Source organism: Cynocephalus volans, chromosome 2, assembly GCF_027409185.1.
Source record: "Cynocephalus volans isolate mCynVol1 chromosome 2, mCynVol1.pri, whole genome shotgun sequence".
NCBI classification, from domain to species: Eukaryota; Metazoa; Chordata; class Mammalia; order Dermoptera; family Cynocephalidae; genus Cynocephalus; species Cynocephalus volans.
In genome coordinates this window covers 207,438,829-207,464,323 of record NC_084461.1, presented here as the reverse complement: position 1 = coordinate 207,464,323, position 25,495 = coordinate 207,438,829, and the positions used below count along the sequence as shown (strand labels likewise).

The 25,495-nt window shown below is 53.2% G+C and overlaps 1 protein-coding gene across 1 annotated transcript in view; it reads right to left on the bottom strand.

Annotated features, from left to right (window-relative positions):
• Positions 1-323: 323 nt before the first annotated feature.
• BCR (BCR activator of RhoGEF and GTPase) overlaps positions 324-25,495 on the bottom strand; it is a 123,637-nt gene continuing 98,465 nt past the window's right edge. The window contains exons 12-23 of the mRNA XM_063085870.1: positions 24,606-24,681; positions 23,323-23,427; positions 22,588-22,662; positions 19,904-20,001; positions 17,570-17,701; positions 8,727-8,786; positions 7,945-8,054; positions 6,310-6,449; positions 5,107-5,241; positions 4,008-4,113; positions 3,351-3,513; positions 324-2,921 (exon numbers count right to left, since the gene is read on the bottom strand). Of these exons, the coding sequence (XP_062941940.1) occupies positions 2,832-2,921; positions 3,351-3,513; positions 4,008-4,113; positions 5,107-5,241; positions 6,310-6,449; positions 7,945-8,054; positions 8,727-8,786; positions 17,570-17,701; positions 19,904-20,001; positions 22,588-22,662; positions 23,323-23,427; positions 24,606-24,681 (1,290 nt within the window). The 3' untranslated portion in view covers positions 324-2,831. The remainder of the gene's footprint in view (positions 2,922-3,350; positions 3,514-4,007; positions 4,114-5,106; positions 5,242-6,309; positions 6,450-7,944; positions 8,055-8,726; positions 8,787-17,569; positions 17,702-19,903; positions 20,002-22,587; positions 22,663-23,322; positions 23,428-24,605; positions 24,682-25,495) is intronic.

Sequence of the window (25,495 nt, the reverse complement as noted above, 5' to 3'; positions counted from 1 at the left end):
GTCTCGTCTCTCTTAGTCAAGGCCTTGGGCACTGTGCAAACCACCCACCCCACACTCAGCAGAGTTGCTTTTGCTGCCCCATGTCCTAATGCTGCCCTGCTGACACCTGCCTGTGGGCACCAAGACCCCACCCCCATGCATGCTGCCCTCCTGGGTGGCATGATTCAGCAGCAAGTCCTCCTGGGCACCCAGCCCCTTCACTGTGCCTGCTGCTGCTTCCAGGTTCCCTGCTCACCCCACTCCCCACCCCAGAAGCTCAGGGGTTCCTCCCAGAGGCGCTGATCGTGGTTTTTCTTTTTAATCCAGAAATGACCACTGATGTAAGTAGTCTCAGGTAACTTTAATGAAAGTGTCAACAGTCCTCTCTCTACGGTGGTTTACAGAGGGCTGAGCTGAAAAGCAGGATCGCAGCTGCTGAGAGTCCAGCCAGCCACCCTCTGAGGGAAGGCTGGGTTGCCGTGAGGAGGCTGGGTTCCGGACGCAGGGCCACAGACAAAAAAAGCGTCACTTCTTACTGCAGAGTCCGACAAAAATGCCCCTGGAAGGTCACACTGGGCTCTAGGCCCCAGCCACTTCGCATGGGGAGGGCTATGCCCCCTTCCTGGAGAACACGGTATTTTCCACCCCACTGCTGGCTTTGCCAACCCACAGGCCTGTGTAGCATGAGATGGGGTAACAGAGGCAGCCCCAGATCCAAAGTGACCATTGCCACCGTGGCCTGGCGGCGGAGGAACACTTTTACAACTACACAAGAAAGAGTGGTCATTCCATCATTAAACAGCATACATCCTACATAAATAAAAAGAAAAAAGAGGAAAGGGTTGGGGGAGGGAATGAAAATTGGCACAGACATTGATATATTGCTTTCCAGTTTCAAGGCGACAGATGCAAATCATGAGACACCAGAGGAAACAGAAACAAGGGCTGGGTTTGGCTTTTCTAAAAAAATGCATTTCCCTTGCAGGGCTGGAGGGTTGCTGAGACAGATGGGGATGGGAAGTCAGGCCACAGGAGCCCATTGGGCCCAGAAATGTGTAGAGGGCAGACACTCCTGTTTTTCTGTTCTCGCTGCCTGTGAGGGCGGCACTGCTTTAAAATGGTTCTGCTCTCCTTTCGAGAAAAAAGCACAACTAAATAAATACCATATGCAGACAAAACCTTCAAGCAACTTTGTTTTCTGCTCCCTGCCTTGGCCCATCCACAAGCTGTGGGGTAGGGGTGTGGGCCCTGGCTGTCAGGGCTCCCCATGTGCTGCAGGCTCAGCAGGAGCTATCCACTGACAGGAGGGCAAACCCCACCCCCTGCACCTGCCATGGGAAGGATGGGGACAGTGCCCCACAGGTTTTGGTGTCGCCATGTGACGACCAGCACACATTTTCCTGAGTCCTACTGTGCTTCCCTCCTCCATGCTAGCTGCACCCTCTCCCCCTGCAAGACTAGCTTGAAAACTCTGCCTCAGTTTCCCTTCCATCTCCCTGCCTCAAGGCTCGAAGCGATGCAACTGTTCATGGGTTTGTTTCTTCAAAATACTTAGTGACCTCCCCAGGTCCCTTTTCTTTAAACTGCGGTCAGGAGGGGTTACAGAGAATGCCCAGGCTCCGGCACAGGAGCCGCCCATCCCTATCCCTGGCCTGTTCCTAACCCTCCATGTTTCCGATGCTCCAGCAACTTCAGAAAGGACTCCTGATGAAAACCGAGCTGGTGCTCAGAGGAAGACAAATGCTGCCAGGATACAGGCTGCCCGCAGAGTACGCTCTAACATCTTATTAGGTATCTGAGTCTGTTAGGAAAAAAATTAGAAACTATGTATAAAACTTAAAAATATTCAAGTATCAAAAGGCTATTTCGGATCAGAGTTTTAAAATAAGCTGTCAGCAAGCTGCTGCCACTGAGAGGAAACTTTTACAAAAGTGAACAGAGTCTGTTGCGCTGAGAGCGAGGAAATGAAGCCTCCTGCATAGGGGATGGTTGGGACAGGGCGGAGCCAGAGAAATCAAGGCCTTTTAAAATCAAAAGGAGGGCACAGGCCGGTGGACAGTCAGGATTGGTGAACACAGTCATTCTCCCTGGAGAACAAACAATAAAGTGCATGGCCTGGGCCACCCTCCCCCTGGTGTCTGGTCCTGGGACATTTCACAGCTCCAGGCGGAGCTGCCTTCCAAGGAGCATATACACAGCAAAAACCAAGCAACAGAAAAGAGCAGGTAAGTAGACCCACTTCTGAACAGAAATCCTTCTAGAAAGAAAAAGAAGCAAGCAGTAAATGGAGTCAAAACACTACAGTGTTGACTTAGCGTCTCAAACCCTGTTACAAAGGGAGTCAAATTTCTAAGTCAGGGAAATTGAAATGCCCCCACCTACACAGGGACAGGGGTGTGGCCCCCAGAGTATGAAGCAGCAGCAGCGTTTATTCAAGACACAGTAGTGCGGGAATGTGGTCATGTTCCCTCCTCCCCAGAGAGGGTGCATCTTGACAAGTAATCCAGTAGAATTCTGTTCTGATAAGTTAAATTCATAAAAACCACTCCTTTCGCCTCATCCCCGCCAGGCCTGCGTGCTGAGACGTGCTGGCTTGGGGCGCCCTCTGGTGGCAGCATGGGAAACCACAGACTGAGGCCAGCCTGGGGCTCCTAGACCCCTCTGGGCACAAATTTGCCCGGGGCTACCTGGCCGCCTGCTTTGGGTAGGTAGCTGTTTCTTGGCAGATGGCCCAGCTCTTGCGGGTGGCTCAATTACACCTCAAGAAAGTTCGGTTCCAACTCTGTGGACGGCCTGTTTGACTATAGGTTTCCAGGCTGTTCTGCCGGCCTCTTGGAGATGGAGTTGGGCCTTTAGACTTCGGTGGAGAACAGGATGCTCTGTCTCTTGCTGTCTGGGGCAGGGATGGCCTCCAGCTGCAGGAAGTACAGTAGCACATGGACCTACCCGGGTGAGGAGGGAAGAGGATAATGGCTCAGAGGGATGCTCATGGCTGCTGCTGGGAAGGTCTTCTTGGTCTAAGCCTGCAAGGCCAGCTCAGGGTGCTTTGGGCCCCTGCTGGTGACACAAGCCCCTTACAACAAGAGATCCAGGAGTGGGTTGGGGGTCCTGATGAGGCATGATTGTGGGGTGTTTTAAGCCCCAAGCAGGGTGCACCTGAGGGACTACAAGTGGCTGGGCTCTGCAAGGTGGAGAGGGATGAGCAGCCATCTGGGCCCTCCCTGCCCTCCCATCCATGTGGCTCCAGGCAAGTCTTGGCCACCTCCTCCATACTGTGCAGGTAGGAATGACTGGCAGGACTCAGGGTGGGGCAGGCAGAGGCTGCCTCTGTTAGGTCGGGGTGACATGGGCTACAGCCTGTCTGCTTGTACCTGGGACATGACCTCCAGGGACCAGCTGTCAGTCATGGTAATGGGCTGGCTGGGGTTGGCAGGGAGCTTGCTTTCCTTCTCTGAGGGCCGGAGCAGTGTGGGGCCGAAGACTGTGGCGAGGTTGTGCAGGGACATCTTGTTCACTGTCTCCTTTTCTGCTACCCTGTAGAGGGCCAGAGCAGAGGGGTCAGGTGGCCACCTTGGAACCCTCAGGGAATGTGGTGGCGGGCACCGAGCTTTTCTGCCTCATGCAACTCTATAGCACAGCCGCCCAGGCAGGGAGGGAGCGCCCTCGACTCTGGTTGTGCTGGAAGCAGACTCCACCCCAGCTTCTCCTGGGTCTGAGGGTCTGGGACAAAGAGCACTCAAGGCCAGCAGGCAGCTGGGTCAGTGCTGGCCATTCTGGGGCAGGGGTGTGGTGGCGTGGGGGTGGCAAGAACCACAAGTATGGCGCTGGCTGTGGCTGAAGCCCCTGCACTTTACTTAAGGCCATGGTGCAGAGGGAGGGTGGCAATGGCTCCAGGCCCCGGAGGGGTGAGTAACAACAGAGAGGGGTGGGGGGAAAAAGCCCTTGTTGCTTGGTGCCTAGTGCCTGGTGGGAGCCCACAGGGCAGGGAAGACTGGAGCCAAGGGCACCCATGGAAGAACTGGGGCTACCTTTTTAGGTGATCCAGAAGGAAGAGGAAGGTCAGCAGGTTGGCCTCTGGGAGGGACAGCAGCAGGTTAAGCATGCAGCTCTGCTTTGCAACGGGGTCTGAAAGAGCTGCAGAAAGTGGGGAGGTGACTTAGGGTCACAACCATGGGCTGGAGGCTTCTCCTGAGGGTGATCACATGAAGCACCCTGGGGTCCAAGTTGGAGAGTACTGGACAGTCCAGGCCTGTCATTGTCTTTGTTCTCCCAGTGCGGGCCCCCAGTGAGGACCCTGTGATGGGTGCCTGTTTGGGGTGTGAGCCACCCTGACACCTTTTCTCTATTTCCAAGGGGTCAATAGCACCCCGGGGACCAGCAGCAGAAGGTGCTGGGGGCAGAGCTGCCCTCAGGACTGACTCGGCCACTTTCCGCCACCTCCTCCTCCTTGGAAGATCCCAATGCAAGAAAGGCTGGGCACAGGACACAACAGGTAGGGAAGGACAAGGAAGGTTGCAAGGCTCCAGCCTTGCCAAGCCCAGGGAGGCTCCCTCATGCCCTGTGCACTCAGGGGCACTCCCAGGCTGGAGAGACCAGGTCCTTTCTGGACGGGCCTGGGAGGCAGACTCATCTTAAGGGCATGCAGAGGCTGCAGCTACTGTGTATGACAATGTCTCCCTTTGGACATCACCGTGCAGGGTGACTTAGGGTGAAGGCCGGGTTTGAACATGTGCTTGACTAGGCCAAGACCTGGGGTTAGTGGAGAAGGGTGTCCCTTGGCCCAGGAAGCTGCATTCAGCCCTGTTCTAGACAGATGACTGCAGCCTTCAGGGCCCCGCACCTGGGCATTGCCACAGTAGTGCCAGATGCTTTACCCTCCTGGTCTATTTGAGGGATGGGGACAGCGGGCAGCCCTCTGAGGGTGGGCAGAAGACTTTGGGAATGGCCTTGGCTCTTGTCCACCTGCCCCTCACAACCAGCTTTCTGAGGTTGGGTTGACCTATAGACCATGGCAGAGAGGGCAGAGCTTGGGTTCCCTGCCTTGCCTTTGATAACCTCCAGGGTGGCAGTGGACAGTAGGGGAGGTGGGGAGATGCGTCCTGCAAGGCTGAGGCCTCTAGTGCTCACCAATGCCCTCGGCAAAGTTGGGGTAGAACTCATCGGTGAAGAGGGGCTCGGGCAGCTCTCGGAAGTAGAGCTTCAGCGTGCCAGCGATGGCATTCACGTCCATCTCACTCATCATCACAGACACGTCCTTGTTGTCTGGAAAGAGCACAGAAATGGAGCGGATCTCTGTCCCTAAAGTGTGGTACTTGCCACACCGGCTGCTTTGTGGGTCCCTTCCCCTTTGAGCAGCTCATCTTACTCTTCCCAAGCATCCCGAGGTTCTGCATCTGTGTGGGGCTGGTGGGGAGGTGTGCACACCCCACACCTCTCCCCTGCTCCCGAGGAGCAGCCTGGTGGCAGAGCCAGATGCGCCTGGCCAGGAGGCGGCTCTGAGGCCAGTGAAGCAGGACACGGCACCTGGGCAGGAATTGGGTGGCTCTGTCCTGTAGGTAGCAACTGCCCTGACACAGGCATCTTCTGATAACAGGAAGGCACTGGGATTATTTGATCTGTTTCTGTGTTTAAATTGGTGCCTTCCTTTGGATTCAGGTGGCCGCTGTCACTCTGACATGTCCACTCTGGTCACCCAAGGGGAGCCTGAACTATAGCAGGGCCCACCTAGGGGCACTGGGCCTTCAAGGGCTCCAGGTCAGGGCATGTGGTGTGTGCCCCATGGAAGAGTCTCTGCAGGCACAAAGTCCTGGTGAGTCCTGGTTCTGCCACCTGCCACTTTGAGGACACTGGACAAGGACCCTCTGGGGTCTTGGTGTCCTTGCCTGGCAACTGGGGCAGTTCCATCTCCTTCATAGCATGTTAATGAGACAGAGACGCCACAGCACCAGCAGAAGCTGGGTCATGTCATTGCCCTTGCTCTACGCATCCCCAAATGGACCAGTCGCCAGACTGCACTGAACCCTTGGGCTTCGGCTCTCTTGTCCATCCTTGGGGTAGGCAGGAAAAGGCCCCACGGAAGCCCCTGGTCCAACTCAGCAACTGGCACGAGTGGCCAGGATGGTTTAAGGACTGACTTCTGTAGAAGCTCTCCCCACAACTTTCTTATCTTCTCATTTTTTATTTTATTATTGTTATTACTATTTTTTTCTTCTCATTTTTAAAAATAACAAAACAGTAAGTGAAGAAAAGGCATGGAGAATGACAGCAGGCACGAGCCACACAGTCTCCACCGCCCACACCTCCATCCCGCACCCCTGGGCCGACACTCACTGACGTCAAAGGCCGCCTTCAGTGCCTGGATGTCCGTGGCCACTCCAGACACGCGGTAGATGCCCACCTCCTCCATGCCCCGGCGCTCAATCTCCTCCACACACTGGCGCACAATGTATGGCACCTTGGACCGCTCTCTCCTGTAGGGGAGAAGAAATGTCCTCAGTGCCCTGGCAGCCCTGCTTCAGGCCGCACCGCAGCATGGAGAAACCCGCCACCTATCTGCACACCTGGAGATGGCGGTGAGGAAGGTGCCTGGGTCTGGGGCTGCACACAAAGCCTTGGGCATGTTTCCCCTCCATTCCACAAGCTCACAATTAACACTGGGCCCTTCTCATCAGGGCCCTTCTAGAGCCGGAAGTAGTGTGAAGGACACCCTGCCAGTTAAACATGATCTTTGGGGGGAGGTCAGGAGGCTTTTCTAAATGAAGTTGGCCACAGGAAGTGCAGTAGATCTCAGGCCTTGTGTTAACAAGTGGCTGCACAGCGTCTGGAAAGTTGGGTCAGACCTGATCTTGGTCCTGCCATTCACATGCTGTGTGAGAGGCGAATCCCTTGACCCCCTCAGCCTCCTTGCGAGACGAGCCCTGCACGTGGCAGGCACTCAGCAAACATCTGCTGAATGAAGGACTCCACAGGGTTGCCTAAGCACTAGTGCTCAGAATTCTGAGATTCTAAACACTTTTCTCCCCCGAGCCTTAGCAGCAGACACTTTCTTTTTTTTTTTTTTTGTGACTGGTAAGGGGATCGCAAACTTGGCTTGGTGTCGCGCGCACTGCGCTCAGCCTGTGAGCGCACCGGCCATCCCTATATAGGATCCGAACCCGCGGCGGGAGCACCGCTGCACTCCCAGTGCCGCACTCTACCGAGTGAGCCATGGGTCGGCCCAGCAGCAGACAATTTCAATACCTTCACATAGAACCCTGAAGTAAGAATACTTCAAAGACGGAAGTCAGTGCTGTTTTGCAGCCTTAACTTTAGTTGTGTTTTGCAACTGGACTGAGGAGCAAAAACCACCCTCATTAGAGGCACTCATTTGGGATAGCTGCTGACGGAGTCTTCCTGGCTCATGCCCAGTACCTTCCAGAGGTGCTGCGGGGATGGCTGGGGTGTTGTTGGGGGAAGAGGAGGAGCAGTGTCTAGATACAAGTCGGTGTCTGGGGAAGGACTGATGCAGGCTCCAGCCCAGATGACCAGCAAGGTCAGGGCCTGGCCAGATTCCATCCTGGGAAAGTGATGAATTCTGGGAGGAAGTGGCCTGTGTTCTGACAACTGCCCTCAAACCAACAAACAGGCTCCTCCTGGCAACTGACTCATGACAAAAGGGCAGGGGTTACAATCATTGCACAGGAACCTGGGATCATGACCAATTCCAAGCGAGGGAAGAAAACCCTGCACTTGGGCAGTTCCTGGAGTCCTGTGGGAGCCAGACCACTGCCATCCAAGGAAGGAGGCAAAGACATTCCTGAGCTGGCTTTGCAGTAAACAGGAGAGGTACTTAAGCACAGAGGTCTCCAGGGGTGGGAGGCCTCCTGGTGCAGCACAGAGAGGAGAGAACCATGTCTGCTCTTTCTTGAAAAACACCTAGAGGGGCAGGTGCCCTTGGTGTGTGAGCCCAAGGACCTCCACACTCACTTGGTGACCACGGCAATCTTGACTCCAAAGACCCCCGTCTGTTTTCGGGAAGGCATTCTCTTCAAGCTGAACTCCCTGCTGGTGAACTTGACCGAGAGTTTCATTTCCGTCTGCAGTGAGAAGAAGGGGCACAGCCCTTTCATGCTTCTGGGCCTCACAGTCCAAGGTCCCGGAGCTCCCGGGGGGTCTCAGCAAAACTTTCCACCCCCAGGGCCAGCATGAAGCCCCTGGTCCAACTCAGAGAGAGCCAGGAATGGTTAGGCAGTTTAAGAACCAGCTCCTGCAGAACCTCCTCCCACAATCCCCATTGCTTCTCTTTCTTACTAACAATGAAAAAAACAAGTAGAGAATAAGTACAGAAAACAATATAACATAAAAGCCAAGACTGACCAAATTTTATCATATATGCCCAGATCTTTTCTCTGTATGGCTGTGTTTTTTCTAAGGTCTAAACCTTTCCGGGGTAGCTGAAGACTCACTGGGGGTCAGTTTCTATGGGCAGACCCCAAGGCACCAGGTAGAGGCCCCACCCACCTGATAGTACCATGAGATCTTTGAGGAGGGATGCCCAGGGCCTGGTCGTGAGTGCCCCACAGCCACCAAATAGGAGCGATTCCTCCCTATGAGCAGTGATTCTGCTCTGGGGTCCCCTCCCTCCTCCAGCTACACTCCCTCTCAGACACTAGCTCAGGCTTAGCCTTCTTCTGATTATTTCTGAAAGAACTGGGACTACCCTAGCCTTCTGGGGAAGCAGGTGCCAACAGAGCCCCATGGGTACATACCCCATTCATGGCAATGACAGTGCGCTGCCAGTCTCCGTCCTGCAGGGTCTGGGGGTCCAGCTGAAAGCAAGGGGTCATGATGAATACAGGCTCTCAGGTCTGTTCAGAGGCCTTGCTGGGCAGCAGCCCACACTGACTACTTCTCCATACCTAAGTCTAAAGCAGAGTCCGACTGCAGCCAGCATCTCTATATGGAGGCCAAGAGAGGAAAGGACCTGCTAGTAGGGCCCTGGAATGTACTACTCCCAGACCTTTGCTGCCTGGGGCCTGACCTTGCTGGCTGAGTTGGTAATAGCTTGGGGCCCTGCATCCCACCCTCCTCCCTCCACCCATCCCTTCCAGATGGGAGCCGAAGTCCAGGCTGGCAGCTTCTCTCCCTCCTGCTTCCCCCCACCAGTACCCGAAGCTCAGCGGAGGTGAGCAGTCGGTTTAAGAGATGTTTTGGGAAGCCCAAGTTCAGTAGCAATTTCCTGGGGCATAGCATCCAAGAGCTGCTATCTAGGGAATCACAGACACTGTTTTCACCCTGCACCATGGTTTTGGTTTGTGGCAGGAGGAGCCTCCAGGCCAAGCCAGGCCAGGCCAGTCCTACGGCTCAGAGTCAGGCCTAGAAGGATCCAAAGCCTGGCCCCAAACCATGCAACTGGTGAATGGGGCTGGGAGGAAGCTTCTCTAACTTCTACCCACACAGAGCACTGTCCAAGCAGCTGGTCTGCAGGAACTTGCTGTTTAATGTCACCTAAACAAACAGTCTGTGCTGGTTTAAAACACCATGACCTTCCTGGACAAGCCACATGCCCTCTGTCCATGAAGGTTCTGTCTTCCCCTTTTTGGCGAGCACAGGCTCTACATCAGCAGTTTCTGGATACAGCTGAGACCACTGGCTGGGCTGGGTGAGTAAGCGGCACCTGGAGGGATCTTGTTTAAAAGACACCTCCCCAGACTCTACCAGCAGAGATCTAGACTTGCATTTCTGGGTGGAACCTGGTATTCGCACAACTAGAAACCTCCCCAGATGACTCTGGTGTGAAGACAGGCTAGAGAGCCACTGTCCCATACCATATAATGTGGCACACATCACATATGGCCTTGAGGTTTCATCACTTGCTTCTGGTGATGCTTCATTTCTGCTACTAGGCAAGCCACTTAAGAGCAGAGACCACATCTTGTGACTTTTGCATGCGTGCACACACACACACACACACACACACACACACACACTCACACACAACAGTGCTAAGCACAGTGCCAGGTCTAGACAGGAACTCCGGACAGGCAGTTGTTTATCCACTGCAAGGGATCCAAGAGGCCCCAGCCACCTGGGCCTAAGAAGGCTGGAAAACAAGGAGCTCTGGAACAGGTCAAGGAGCCCAGCTGCTTCTATCTTACAGGTGTGTGCACCTGGGCCTCCCTGAACCTGCTCAGCACAGAGGCTCATCACAGGCAGGTGTAAGCCCTCCTCACCTCCCCTTCTAGGTCCTACTAGTTTACATTTCGCAAGGATCTGAAATGTACAGCCCGAATAACAGAAAAACAAAGCATGGAAGAATAGCTCCCTCCAGGGGCTGTGTAGTTACAGGTTCTCATTCTGCATCTGTCCTCGGAGGTTTCTAGAGGCCACATTCTGGGCCATGGAAGCAGGGTCTATGACCAGGAACCAATGAATCACAAACTACTCAGAAACAGAAATCTTCCAAATGGTGCTTCCCTTCAAGAGTCAACCCTGGGCCTCCACCAGGGAAGGCAGGAGGGGGATGACATGAGGGTCCTTCCCGCCTCTGACCACCTAGGCATGGATGGAGGAGAGGAAGGACATGCATCTGCTGGCCCATCACCCCCAAGTCCCATGTCCTGGTCACCCAAGGAAGGGGTTTCCTCCCAGGAAACAGAGTTTAACACCACTGCTGGGAGCTTTAAAAAACAGAAACCCAGAGGCAGGTTCAGCAGGAAACATCCTTCATTCCTTTTCCCACCAAAGAATGGTAACTGCTGGGCCCCTCACCCTCGAAAACCCAGAATGAGCAAAAGCAGCCAACAAGCAGCCCAGAGTCCAAGTAAGCAAGGGACAGGGAAAGCAGCCGTCTTCCCCTCCCAGCCCCCAGGAACTGCAGCCTACACCCCAGCCCACCTTGCCCTTGCACACGAGGTTTCGGATGTGAGTCCACAGGGCGGTGCCATGGGTGAACAGGTGCTTTTTAGCAGAGGCTGCCTGGCAGGGGTGGAAGTACCGAAGGAGGCCCCGCGTCACGATGGGGGTGGACGGCGACTCCCGCATCCTTGGCCCTGCTGTTTGGAAGGGTCCGGCGGGGCTGGACAGGAGTGCAGTGAGGAGCTTCCGGCCTCCGCTACTGTGTTTTTTTTGTTGTTGGGCTGCTGGCCAGTATGGGGATCTGAACCCTTGGCGTTGGTGTTGTAACACCGTGTTCTAACCAAGTGAGCTAACTGGCCAGCCCCTCTGCTGCCTTTTGACCAGGCTTCAAGGAAAGCCCCGCCCCACAGTCTGGCCGGCCAAGGTCAAAGCTTCCCATCACCCCCGGGTTCTACTTTTTTGTCTGTGTGGGAACCCCCCCCCCCGCCCCCGTAGCCTACTGGTTACGGGAATTCCAATGTGTCCTGGTCTCCTCTAAAGCTCAGAAAAGCCGTGTTTCCTTCTCAAGGGGCTGGTTTCCTGTGGCTCCAGTCTGGAGACACTGACTAACATGTGTGTGACTGGTCAGTCTGCCTCAGCCTGAGCACTGACATCCAGGGCCCGCCCCCACCTGGCCCACATGCTGCCAGGCTGGCTCTTCACCGGGCCCCTGTGTGTGGCACCCAGTGACTGGAGACCAGCGTGTTGGCCTCTGGGCACTCAGCCCTTGTAGCAGCTGCAAATCAGCGGCTCGAGTAGGAAAGGCTGTCCTGAGGCTGGCTCCACTCCAAAGACCAGAGGGGGCTTAGCAGAGCGGAAGCAACATAGAGAACAGTTCAAATGAAGAGGCCTGTGCCTTGGCTCAGTCCAACCCCCAAAAATGTTCAAATGCTCTCTCACGCAGTTATTTAAAGCACCAGAGAGGTAAAGACTCTAGAGACCAGGGATTGGAAAAACAGATGACCAAGGGGGAAATGGCAGTCAAGGGAAAAACTAAAGCACTCCGGATGCCCTCAAGGGTCTCCTCTAGGTTGCAAGGTCTCGGTGAGGAATGTGCCTGCTGCTCGGAAGGGAACTGGAGAGGCGGGGGTCTGTCTGCTCATACTTAGTGGTCTCAGGAAGATGAGCTGGGTCACTACTTATCTCCCTGGGGTTGGGCAAAGTGGGGGCCTGGTGGACGGTTGCCCAGAGGTCTGCTTAGAAAACTTCCCTGCACATCTATTCCAGGGAGGCGGTGGAGGTAGGAGGCTGGGGCAGGCATTGACCGCTGCTCTGAAGTGTCACTGACCACCTTGGGTGGTGGCTTTGCTGACAACCAGGCAGTGCCCTGCCCCGTATGACCATAGGGCATCCTCTCGCCCACCTCTGGTCTGGGGGGGATGCCATAACTAAATTGTCCAAGGGAGGATACGCTCACTCCCTCCCTCCTCACTTGCTTCCTCATAGACAACAGCTTCCTCCCTGCCCACAGTCACCACTCCAGATGGTCCTGCAGGGGGTCCCCAGTAGCTCCTGCATGAGTTCAATGCGTTTGCACGATAACCTATGCCCTGGGGTGGGTCTTCACAGTGACCACCAGAGAACCTCTGTGCTGGCTGGAAGAGAAATCCTGCCGTTCCTGTTGTCTCTGGTTTTGTTCCTGTGACCACATCTGTTCTCTTGAGCTAAATCACTTCTTTAACTCTTCGCTGCTCTTCTCTGATCCCAATCAATCAGTCTCCAGCATTTCTTAAAAAAATAAAGGAAAACCCCTCCCACCCAGTATGGCTATAAGACAACCCATAACCAGTGTTGGTGAGGATGTGGAGAAGCGGGAACCTGCATACATGACCACTGTGGGTAAAGATGGTGTAGCCACTCTGGAAAAAAGTAGGGCACTTCCTCAAAAAGTCCACTTTCTGCACAACCCAGCAATTCCAGCAGGTGTTTACCCAAGAAGAATGAAAACATACGTCCACAAGAAGACTTGTACCAAGCACGTTTCCAGCAGCATCAACCATAATAGTCCCAAACTGGAAACAACCCAAGGGTCTGTCAAGTGGTGAATTAATGGAGGAACAAAGAGGTAGTATAGAAAATGATGGAATATCATTCAGTCATAAAAAAGGAATGAAGTACTGACACATGCTGCAATGTGGATGGCCCCTGAAAACATGCTAAGTGGAAGAAACGAGTCACAAAACACCACTTCTGGTGCGATTCCACTTATATGAAATGTGCAGAATGGGCGAATCTCTGGAGACAAAAAGCAGATCAGCCTAGGTCTGGGAGTGACGGTAAATGGGAATGAGGAAATTGTTTTGGGGTGACAGAAATATCCTAGAACTGGATTGTTGGTGATAATCATACAACTCTATAAATTTACTAAAAAGCATTCAATTATGTACTTAAAAAGGAAGCATTGTGGTATATACACTAAAGAAGAAAACATAACTGGGTTCAAAACTAGTGCCTGCGTCACCATCACTACCCTCTTCATGGTGGTAGTGGTGTGCTTCTTCAGGAGGACTCCTGAGCAGTTGTTGGCACTGGGAACTTCTGAGAGCCAGGCATCTGTCTTCTTACAGGTGAAGATGCTGAAGCTGGCCAGGGTATGGGGGAGCCCAAGCCCAGGGCTTCTCCGCCTCGCTGTGCACTGAGCCAGGGTCAGGTGTGCCCCCTGGTGGCTGGGGCTTTCACCACCATCTAGCTCCAGAACTTTTTCATCTTCCCAAACTGACACTCTAGACCCATTAAACACTAACTGCATTCCTCTCTCCCCCAGCCTCTGATCTACTTTCTGTCTTTGAATTTGACTACTTTACGCACCTCATATACTGAACTCATACCGTATTTGTCCTTTCATGTTTGGTTTACCTCACTTAGCAGAATATTCTCAAGGTTCATCTATGTTGTGGCATGTGACAGAATTTTCTTTTTTTAAGGCTGATCCATTGTAGATCCAAACGCAGATCCATTGTATGAATCTACCATATTTTGTTTGTCTGCTCCCCAGTTGATGGACACCTGGGTTCTTTCCAGTTTGGGGCTGTCATTATCAGCGCTGCTGTGCACAGGAGCATACCAGTCTTGGTGTCATCTCCAGGATTCACACAGCTGTGGCCAGGCACTTCAGTGGGTTCTTGGGGCACGACTGCTGCAGAATGGGCAGGAACAGGGAGAGAGCAGACCTCACGGCTTGGTGTGTGCACAGCTGGAGTGTGGCTGCCAAGGCAGGCCCAGAAGGGCAGTCGGACCCGCTGGCCTGTACCTGGTCAGCTTTCCATGCAATCCGGGCTGGTAGAGAAGTCTGGGACACTGCATGCAGCCAGCCCTGAGCGCCAGCTTCAAAATTCAAATAAAGCCAAGATCAAAGCAGAGGCCCAAGGCCCGAATCTCACCCTGAGGCTCATATAAAACAGCAACAACAACAACAACAATCACAACAATCAACTCTGATGCCCCTGTTGGATTTGAGTTGTGAGCCCAATGAAGACACACAAAAGATCAGAAGTGGCTCAAATGGGAGAAATGGGAGAAGACAAAATTCTATGACTTGATATAAAGTTACTCCCTAAGGAGAAGAAATAGGGCAAAGGGGATTTAGCAAGCTAGAAAGTTTGCAAATGGAGAAGAGAGAAGAAAAAGACTGAAGGAAAAAATTCCTAACAGCTGTGAGGCTCCAATTTCCCTGGGCTTTGCCGACTCTGTCAATTTCTCCAGGGTGCATGTGGGGGGCAGGGGGTTGAGTGGGGGTGAGGCCGTAGGATCATCCCCAGCAGCTCCCAGCAGCCCCCAGCAGCAAGAAGCAGAGAGCCAAGTGCCCCCTCCCACATGGCAGAGCACGGAAGGTGCCTGCAGTTATGGGAAAAGCTGGACCCTGGAAGCCTGGTCCCATGAGTCACAGATGCCCTCTCCCAGGTATACCCCACATAGAAAACAGCATCCGTGGGGGAGAAAGAGTCCAGGCTAGGTTCACGGGGCGTCATCAGCATCACTTCCTTCCTCCTGGCATTCCATAAACAAGCCCCCCCATCAGGAGCCTGGGTCTCCAGGGGCCAGCCAACCACCACCTACATGGTGTGAGTCATACACGCCCTTCACACTGCTTTGGATTCCTCCCCGTTTGATGGAGGCCCAGGGGCCACATTTCCCACTCATCTCTCCCACTGAAGCGGTGACTAGGAGCTAGAACTGGATCCACCTTCTCTGCCACCTCTTCACTAAAAATAATGATGACAGATAAAAATAATAATAGCAGCTAACACTGACCAGGCTTAGAGAGCAGCACGTTGTTGACCCCTCCCAGCTCCGTGGCCCCCCGCCCCGATTTACAGGCGACGGATGGTGGGGCAATGACCCGCCTAGGCCTCATGGGGCGTGGTGGGGCCAGAGGAACTGATGAAGATTCTCTCTTTAACCAAACTCTAGTCAGCCTCCTCTGCCTTTTTTATTCAAGTAGGCCCCATCCTTGAGCATATCCTCAAGATGCAATTTTAGCAAAAATCCTGCTAAGCCAGTTTAGCAGAACCTCCACCCTCAATATCTGATGGTGCTGTCTGACCCCCAAGTGATGTCTGATCACCCTGGCCTGTCGTCAGCAAGAATCCTGCTAGAATAGCCCCTTACTCCTAATGTTTCCTGTAAGTAATTTTCCACCCACCAATCCCACCCTGCTCCTTGGCTATAGATCCTTACTTGTCCATGCTGTATTTGGAGTGGAGCCCAGTTCTATACTGAGGTCTCTTTTCCCCTATTGCAACAGTCCTGAATAAAATCTGCTCTTATCACTTTCGCTACTGTCCAGCTCTGGTTTCCTGTTGACCCTTCCTGCTCTCCTCTTCCCAGGGATGGGGCAGGGCATTTAGCTGACACCCCCAAACTGTCTGAGAGGAAACTACAGTGGTTGAAGATTTGAATAATTCAAATCAAAGGCTGGTGGAATCTGAAACTCCTTTTGACTAGTTTGATGAGCCGGGCACCCAGCCTGTTGGTGTCCCTGGACTCTGCCAAGAGGTTGTGTAAGATACAGGGTGGGAGCAAGCCCCAGGGCCGAGGATGTGGGTGAGGAGCAATGTGGGCTGAAGGCAGATGCCAACCATGGAGAGGGAGAAGGACAGGCAGCAACGGGAGCATGGCTGGGACCATGGCTTCATACTTTACCCTCTTCACCTCCCTGGTTACCCAGGGACCTTGAACAGAAATGGTAACAGAAATGGGCAGACGGCAAGAGCTCTCAAAGATCTGCCACAAAGACCAAATGACAAAGCATAGGCATGAAAGGTCATGAGCCACGACCATCACCCAAACTATGACTGCCACTTGGTAGATGCTAAAACACTTTGGTTCTCAAAGAAGACCAGCACTAGAATGCTCCTGGAATAGCAAAATCTGGGAACCTCCTCCGCATCCATCAGGAGTAGAGTGGCCCATCTGGGTGGTGGACTCACACCACAGATTCCACCCAAAGGCTGGGAGGATGAGCAAGATCTACGTGGGGGGCAGGAGCAGGATGGCCAGGGGAGGACTTTTGCTTACAGACCTGGGCTCAGGTATAGGGAGTCCCAGGAGGTCATGAGCCACTGAGTTCCTAATAAAGAGGAGGCATCATGCAGTATCTCCTGAGCACCTGGCCAGCCAGGGGTGGGTGCAGCTGGCACTCAGCAAGGACTTGCTGACCTCAAGGGGAACGTGGGCCATCACTGGCAAAGACACAAATCACTCAGGGAAGAGCCGCCCTCTCCCTTGATCATTCCTGGTGCTCAGTACTTCACCATAGGAGGATTTTTACTTCCTTCCCTTGGGGAAGGGAGGTGGGGCTTCCTGGAGAGCCCTGTGCTCCCACGGCACCTGGAATGCCAACCTCCCCCACCCCCCGCAGGCCTTACATGAAGATGGAAGGTCCCAGGAAGGGTGCAGTACCCAAGACCTGAACCACCTCTGGGGTAAGGCTAGGGAGGAACCAGCTGAGCTGGGTCCCATAAATGTGCTGTAAGGAAGGTGGGTACCTGGGCTTTCTCCCAGCCACCCCCACAGAACTGTGCAGGTGAGACCACAAGAAACACAGGCAGGCAGCACCAGCTCCTGCCTGCCAAGAAGTGCAAAAACTGGTGGTGGGCTTCCAGAGGCTGGATAAATATCTGAAAGACTGAGGGCCTAGACAGTTCTTCCTGAGGACCAGGGGTCCCCCCTTGCTGATCCTGAATGAGTACATTCTCTTGGCCCACCTGGGGGCTTCTATACTAACTCTAGTGGGGGGGGACTTGTATGCATCCTGTTCAGGAATGCAGCTGCACACCCTAAAAACTTGCTCTAGACCCCACAGAGGGGATGTCAAGCAGGTAGACTCTGGCACTCTTGTGCTTTTCCAAGGAGAGGTTGCCTCATGACTGCCATTTTCAGCCCACAGCACCACCTAACCATTCTGCCTTTGGGCTCTCCTATGGCCATGAAGGAACTAAGGCCCCAGCTGGAAAAACAAGTTCAACTAAAATTCCTTTGGGAACAAGATGTGACATAACAGACTCTTAAACAGACAGAGGGGCAGGGAAGGACCTGTGAAGGTGCTGGCTCAGGTCTCCTGTGGCAGATGTTTCAGGGTTGCAGCCGGACTCATTTTGCAAGCCTGGGTGCAGCCCCCACCCTGCCCTGAGAGCCAGGCCAGCTCACTGTCCCTGAGCACCGAATGGGAAAGGACATGGCACACGTGGAGAGGGGGAGGGGAGGGCAGCCTCACCTGGACCTGGCCCTTCCCCATGAGCCTGTCTGTGCTCTCGCCGTCATCCTTGGCCATCTTCATTTTGTTGTAACACTTTTCATAGCACAGTATCCTCAGGGTCTGGGAGCCTTCCAGCTCTATCTCAAACTCCTGTGGCCCAAGAAGGAAGGGAGGTCTCGGTGAACAAAAAGGTCTCAGCATGTGGTACTGTGTGCCAAAAGGGCCTCTGAACTGTGGCTTTCCCATGAACTGTGCCCTCGCTGCTCCAGAAGGATCTGTGCCTTGAGACCCTCCTCACGTAGCCCTGGGATCCTTGGGAGCATTCCTTGTGAGCATCACTGTCACAATGCTGTGGCTTGGCCTGGATGCTTCTGGAATTTCTGAATGCCTCTCAAACCTAACCCAAACTCCTTACACCAGCATCTCAGGATCTTAGGGGTATTTGTTAAAAAAGCAGATAGTCTGTGACTTTGGGTGATAATGATGTGTCAATGTGGGTTCATTTTTAGGACAGTGAAACTACATGATACCACACGGTGGATACATGTCATTATACATTTGTCAAAACTCATAAAATTCACACCACCAAGAGTGAACACCAATGTCAGTTACGAACACTGGGTGCTGATGATGTGTCAGTGCAGGTTCATTAACTGTAACAAATGTCCCATCAAGTAGGATGTGGATGGTGGGGAGCAGGAGGTATAGGAATCTCTGTCCTTTCTGCTCAATTTTTCTGTGAACCTAAACCTGCTATAAAAATTAAATCTATATTAAAGGGGAGAAAAGTGATTCCTGGAGGTGACAGAAGGGAGAGGGGGACTTGGAGGAAGGAATGCTCCCTTGGGCTTCCCGCTGTCTGCGGTGGTGTGTGGTGTTGGCTTTCTCCTCCATCACCCCTCCCATAACTCCAGTGAACTCTGCATTTCACACGGATGCATGGAAGGGTTCTTGGTAGGGAAACAGAAGAGGGAAAGGGGAGAAAAAGCAGCTATTTCTGAATCTGAATGGGGGTGAGGCATGCATGCCAGGAACACGTGACCCCCCGGATGCCCCACACACAGGTGAGGGCACCTGCTGCTATGGAACCTTCCAAGCCTTCACGCTTCCCTCCTAGGAGCTTCTGTTGCTGACTCACACCCAAACCTTCTGCAAACTGCCTAGAACACCTCCCTCTCCCCTCTGTGGGGCGCCACAGCCCTCTTGCTCTCCACAAGGACTTCTTCAGTGGATCCCATGTCGCTGATCCTCCCTCATCACAGCTGTCACTGGGCCTTTTCTGCAGGGACGCCCAGAGCTATAATGACCAGGTCATTTTATTTGGCTCCCTGTGTCCCCATCCTATTCAGGCAGCAAGTGTAATGATCAAAGAGTAGAGGTGCTGAGAAAGGAGACCTGGGTCCCAGCCCTACTGCTTGCTCCACTGACCCATGTGACTCGGGTGGACTAAGAAGCCCAGTGGGTCTTAGTTTCCTCCTCAGCAGGGGGGTGGTGGGAGGCAGCTCGTTGTGGCCCGGCTGCCTCCACACACATCATTAAGAACAAGGCCCCTGGGCCGGCCCGTGGCTCACTTGGGAGAGTGTGGTGCTGATAACACCAAGGCCACGGATTCGGATCCTATATAGGGATGGCCGGTTTAGCTCACTGGCTGAGCGTGGTGCAGACAACACCAAGCCAAGGGGTGAGATCCCCTTACCGGTCATCTTTTAAGAAAAAAAAAAAAAAAAAAAAAAGAACAAGGCCCCTGAGGGCCGCAGCTGCTCTAGAAGCTGGGAAATGGCATCTCTCATGGATCTGGAAATTTAATCCATACTGGCCTCTCTGCAATCATTCCCCCGCTCCAAAAGGCTCAAGGCCAAACAATTAAGTGACTTACACAACAGCTCTCCAAGGTTGAGGAAAGCAGGGCAAGAAACTATGCTAACACAACACCCAGAGACCATCCAATAGCAGACAGAGGTAGCATGGGCCTGCAGTCACCATCCCAGCCCCCACCAGCAGAGCCCCAGGCTCCCGGAAACCGAGAGGGTCCCAGTGAGCTCAATCCAACTTCTGAGGAAAAACACTATGGAAACCTACCAAGTAAACACTATGAGAGAACAAAGGCAGGACAAAAAGCCCTTTGAAGCTCTCTTTCCAAACACTTCTCCAGCAAAACAGACTATTTCTCTGTGATGGGGGATGGGTGGGTGGGTAAAATTCTCAGTAACATGGAGATAAAATCTCTTGGATGCGTCACCCCGGCCCCCAGGAGATTACCAGAATGCTGGTGGCATTGCCTTTGCGGGAAGCCCTCAGGGAGCCCCTGGAGGTTTAGACTCTGTGGAAAATGTCCTGCGTCAGGCTCCTCACCTCATTCCAGTTCGGCTCTGTCGTGTCCCTGTAGACTCGTGTCTTTGCTTTATTTACAAAATACCCAAAGGAATCCACCTCCAGGGTGCAGTACAGATCTGTGGGGAAAGGACACAGAGAAGAAAGTGACTGTGCTTTTTCACCTCATCTGCATTTTCTAGAAAAACAGGTGCTATTTTCAAAATCAGAAAAAAATGGTCTTAATTTTCTTTTTTCAACATAAAGCACCAAACCAGTGGCCAGCAAGAACACCAGCATCTCATGCAATGCCCCCACTCTGCCCTGTGGAGTTTTCATGGGTGCAGGTGGGAAACGGGACCTCTCAGAACATTCACTCACTCGGTCACTTGGCAAATCCCGGCCCCCTGCAGTGAGAAGGGCCCTACACTGGGTGGGATGGACAGAGATGCAAACGTGCCATGACTACACAGGGACAAGCACGAACAGTGATGTCACAACTGAAGCCAGCCATCATGGGGGTGTGGAGGGTGGGGGGCCAGGAAAGCATCTACTACCTGCAGACCTGGCTATGAGTCATACAGAGCTGGAGCAAAGGGGGCCCCAGGCCAGTGCAGGGAAGGTGGTGAGGTGCAGAGGAGTGAGGTGAGGCCTGGGGTTGAGTGGGCTGGACCGTGCGGTGTCTGGAGTCTTGCAGGACTGTAAGCGGTAAGCAACAGGGCGCATTTTGTGTTTTAGGAAAACCACTGAAGGGGCTATGAGGGAGGCCTGCTGGTGAGGATCAGAGAAGAGGCCACTGCCGAGGGCCTGCATAAAGGCAGCAGAGATGATAAGAAGCTCTGCTGCTGGAGAACCACGTCTACCTGGCAGGGCAAGCCAACAGATGGGGTGGACAGTGGTGCCCCTCACCGGGGCAGAGCATAAAATGAGAGAAACAGTTTGGGGATGTGGACTTTAGAGTGTAGGATGTGAAGGAGACAGATGGAAAGGAACAGGGGAGGCCAGGAGAGAGACTCTGGGGGACTGAGAGGCCGTTCAGGCAGCATCTGCACTGCTGATGGACAGGCCCCAGGAGTGGGAGCAGTGAGGGAGGCCCAGAAGGAACCCTGGGAAACACCAACATTTACGGGGCAGCTGAAGAGAGGATGCAGGGAAACAACTATGTGTGTGGTACAGCTTTATGAAGGCATAATCTGCATCCCATACAGTTCACCTATTGCAAGTATACCATTTGAGGATTTTTAGTAAATTTAAACACTAGTGTAAACAGCACCATAATCATTTTAGGACATTGCCCTCACCCAGAAAGTCCCCTTAGGTTCATTTGCAGTCATTCCTGACTCCCATCCCGACAACCACTAGAAGGCTTTCCGTCACCAAACTTTGCATTTTCTAGAGATTTCATATACGTAGAATGCTATAATACACAGTCTTTTGCGTTTGGCTTTTTATGTTTAGCACTGTATTTTTTTAGGTTCATCTGAGCTGTTGCCTCTGTCCGTGGCTCACTGCTTCTGACTGCTGAGTAGTTAGGTCAGTGCATGGGTGTAACGCATTTCGTTGTGACATACTTCATCTGTACAGGTCTTTATGTGGACATGTTTTCATTTTTCTAAAGTGAATACTTAAGAGTGGGATTGCTGGCTTATAGGATAGGGATATGTTTAATTTCTTAAAAACTGTGAAACTGATTTCCAAAGTGGCTGCAGCATGTTACATCTGCACCAGCGGTGTGTGGGGTTCCAATTTCTTCACATCCTCACCCACATGTGTTAGTGTTCATTGAAAAAATTTTTAGCATCCTTGTGGTTATGATGTGTTATCTCGCTGTGGTTTTAATTTGTGTTTTCCTAAGATAACGAGCATCTTTTCATGTGATCATTAGCTACTCATATTTCTTTGGTGAAGTGTATATCCTAATCTTTTGTCCATTTTAAATTTTATTACTTTTATTGAAATGTAATTGATTGTATTTATCTGTGGGGTACAGAGCTGAATATCAATAGCTGTGTTCTTTTGCCCATTTTTAAAACTGGGTTGTCTCCTTAGCATTGGGTTGTAAGAGTTCTTTCTATATCCTGGACATAAGTCCCTTATCACATGTATTGCAAATATTTTCTCCCAGTCTATGGCTTGTTGGGGGTTTCTTGTTTTGTTTTCCAGCAACCATTAAGGGAAAGGTTAGCAAAACCTTGCCTGCCCTATGTCCTCCTACTGCGGACCCTGAAAGATCAGCACAACTGAAATGTAACCAGTCTTCACTGTTCTGACAGCTTGAGTAGCTGGCAGAGACCACCCCCTTGGAGGGGAAGGAGGAAAAGGGTGTTATCCATCCAGCTTGACACAGCAGCTAAATCTGCTCTGCTGACCGGGTCAAGGTGCACTGCCGACAGTCCTCCTGGCTTGGAACCTAGCTGCAGCATGGGCTGAGTGTTCTGTGTCTATGAAACTCTGGCCCCTGCAATTGGAAGACCTGCCTGCAGGGGGTGCAGCTCACAAGCTTGCAGGATCTGAGACATGCATGGGAAAGGACAGAGTTCATTTGGAGAAATTACACACCCTGCTGGCCTCAACCAGCACTAGCACCTCACTGCAATCAGAGGCAAAGGAGTCTGGTGGTCATTTGAACAATTTCCCTGGTTCCCCACACCTTCCCTGATTAGTCCTTCCTAGGTGGAAACTCCAGCTCAGCCCCCACTGCCTTCCTCCCCAAACCAATCACTTACTTGAACTTTGCTTAAATCCAGTGGCTGAGTGGACAATGACATTCAGGAACCCGTAGAGACCAGGAGATTCATCATCTGTGCAAGAGACCAAAGAGGTGAGCTTCTGTCCTGGTAGAGGGAGGCAGGTGACAGGCTGGCTCTGCTTCAAAATCAACCATCCTGTGGCCACCGCAGGGCTGCCAACTGCCCAGCACCAGGTGAGGCAGTGTCATGTACCAGCAATGACCCACTGTGGTTTCTGTCTTGGGCACCTTAGGATCTAGTTGGGTTGACACCACAGGTAGACCAGGGACCAAGACAGACTGTATTAAGGTTCCAAGAATAGGAGAGGGGGTTGGGGTGACATGGGATGTGGACGGGGTGTACGTGCACGGGTGCATGCACACAAGTATACTGTATGTGTGACTGAGAACATGTGGTGTGTGCAACAGTGAATGCAAAACTCAGTGTGACCAAAAGTGGAGGTCGGCAACTAGCTGGCAGAGAGGAGGGCTGGGAGGACAGGCAAGCGGGGCCAGATCCACAGGACAGAGGGGCTGTGGAGCATCTGTCTCAGACCTCATGAGTAGGGATGGAAGCCATCTGCTCCTAACCTGTCCGTCCACTCCTGGGAGAGGATAACAGGCCATAACATGCACACATATTCCTTCTAAACAAAAGTCCACCAGTCACAAGGACAGTGTGAACAGTAGTGCCAGCAGCAGGCTGTCCTCCCTCCAGCAGCTCTGTGCCCACCTTCTTTGTTGATGGTCAGTGGAATGCTGTGGACGGTCTGAAGTTTGACACACGAGTTGGTCAGCATCTGCAGCTCCACGGATGTCAGAGAGAAGCTTTTGAAACCTGAGAGGGTGGAAGAGTGATGTGCCTCCCAGCGATGCTCACGATACCCCTGGGGGTGTTCTTGTGTGTTCCCCTCCCACCTGACCCTCACCACACCCCAGGGAGGGGCCAGCTTGGTGGCTCAGGAGGGGGCCATCGGTTCCCAGGGGAAGTGCTGGCAGAAGGAGGAGTGGCCCCATGGGAGGAATCTTAGCATAATGCTCACAAACACCCAAGCCTGCATACCACCTAAGCATGGCCACTAGGCTGGTCTGAGAATGAGAGGACCACCTGGGAGCACCTTCCTGTGAGATCTCCCCAGTTAGAGAGCAGGGCTCTGTCGCCCATGCTGCTACTGCAGGCCTCTATCTCTCCACCGGGTGAGGAAAGGGGCTTATTTATGGGCATAACACTGGGCAGGGAGCAGATGCTGCCATGCTGAAAACAGTTTAGGTCCCCATGTCATGACAGGAGACGCTGGGCCACAGGCACTGTCAGAGCTGATGGGAGCCCCTCGTCCCCCCGGCCACAGAAGTAGCAGGGGGAAGACCTGGCTCAGCACAGGTGTAAATGATGAGCCTAGGGGGGTGGGAGCTCAGGCAGGTCAGAGGCATGCAGAGTCCCTAGTTCAGCATCTGTGCAGCATGAACCCAAACTGCTGCTTCGACAAGAGACAGACCACCCACCACTATGAGAGGACCAGGCCACCTGGCATATGGTGCTCGGCCTAGCTGTCCTGCAAGAGGGACAGTGGCACACAGAATGTGAGTGGGAACCAACTTTGGCAAGGACTGCTCATGAATCCCAAACCATACCGCTGGGAGGTGGAGGAGGGAACCAGGACTGCCCTCCCACCGGCCAACACTGTCAGGAGCAGGGGCAGCTCGGAACGCAGAAGTCAGAAAACCACTAGCAGTGGGAAGTGTGCAGAGAAGGAAGGGGCTGCCCCAGAGGGGAATGAGTGCTCAGCTCTGAGAGCAGTCAAGTACCAGCCACGTGGACAGAGCAGAGGGGCCTGTCAGGACAGCCCTTCTCCAAGTTATTTTCTAACATAAAGATAAAGGATAAAAGGGTCCTACTGCCCAGCCCTTATATATATATATAAACAAACAAACAAATAAATAAATGGTTTAAAACCACAGGAGGGGATGCCCGGCCAGCCCTGCTGTTGCAAAGGCCTCCAAGCTGAGGCCACTCACACTTCTTCTGCTGCTCCCGGATGCTCTCCCGCCACTCGGCGCGCTCATAGTCAGAGGAAATCAGGAATGTGTAACTCTAGGGTGGGCAAAGAGAACATACCCCAGTTATTTCCACCTGGCTAAGCCAGTGCTCTGAAAGCCTGAGGTGCCATTGAGCACGAGACTCCTCCCCCCTCCCCCCTGCCAGCCGGGTGGAGCCCGGTGCCCAGGTGTGCTCACGGCCCAGCTTGTCACTTCTGGCACTCTCTGTGCTTCCTGTTAGCTGGGCTTCGGGACATAGCACCTGTGTAATGCAGGCTCACCTCTGGCACAAGCCCCTTCCTAAACTACCTGGGACAGGGCATGATGCTGGCAGAAGGGCCATAGCTTAGAGACACAGTGGAGATTACAGGTGGGATCCACAGAGGTGAAGGCAGATGCCAACCTGACCTACAGCCCACCCACAAGCCTTCTGCTGAGACCCAGAGACAAGCTCCTGCAGAGCCCACCCTGACTCTCCCAGCCACGTGCCTAGAGAACAAGCCACTCTGCACAATGACAGGTGTGTGTGATGCCCCTGAAGGAGACCCAGGCTACAGATGGCACCAGGAGCCAGGCTTGTGAGAGAAGGTGTTTCTCTGGCCCTTGAGGTCCCAGAGAGCATCCCTGTACTGAGGGCCAGGTCTGCACAGACCTGTGACTCCCCCTGCCCTATTCTTGCCCTGGAAACCCCACCACCTCCCAGCTGTGGGAGCTGAGCCAACTGCCACTCAACCTGGGGCCACGGCCCAAGGTACCAGACAGAGGGACACGTGTGTCATGCTGGACATGCCTCTCTAGGTGTGGGGATGCTCTAGAGAGAAAAAGCTGTGGCTGCAAAGGCCACACACGAGCTGGGGACCACAGCTGCC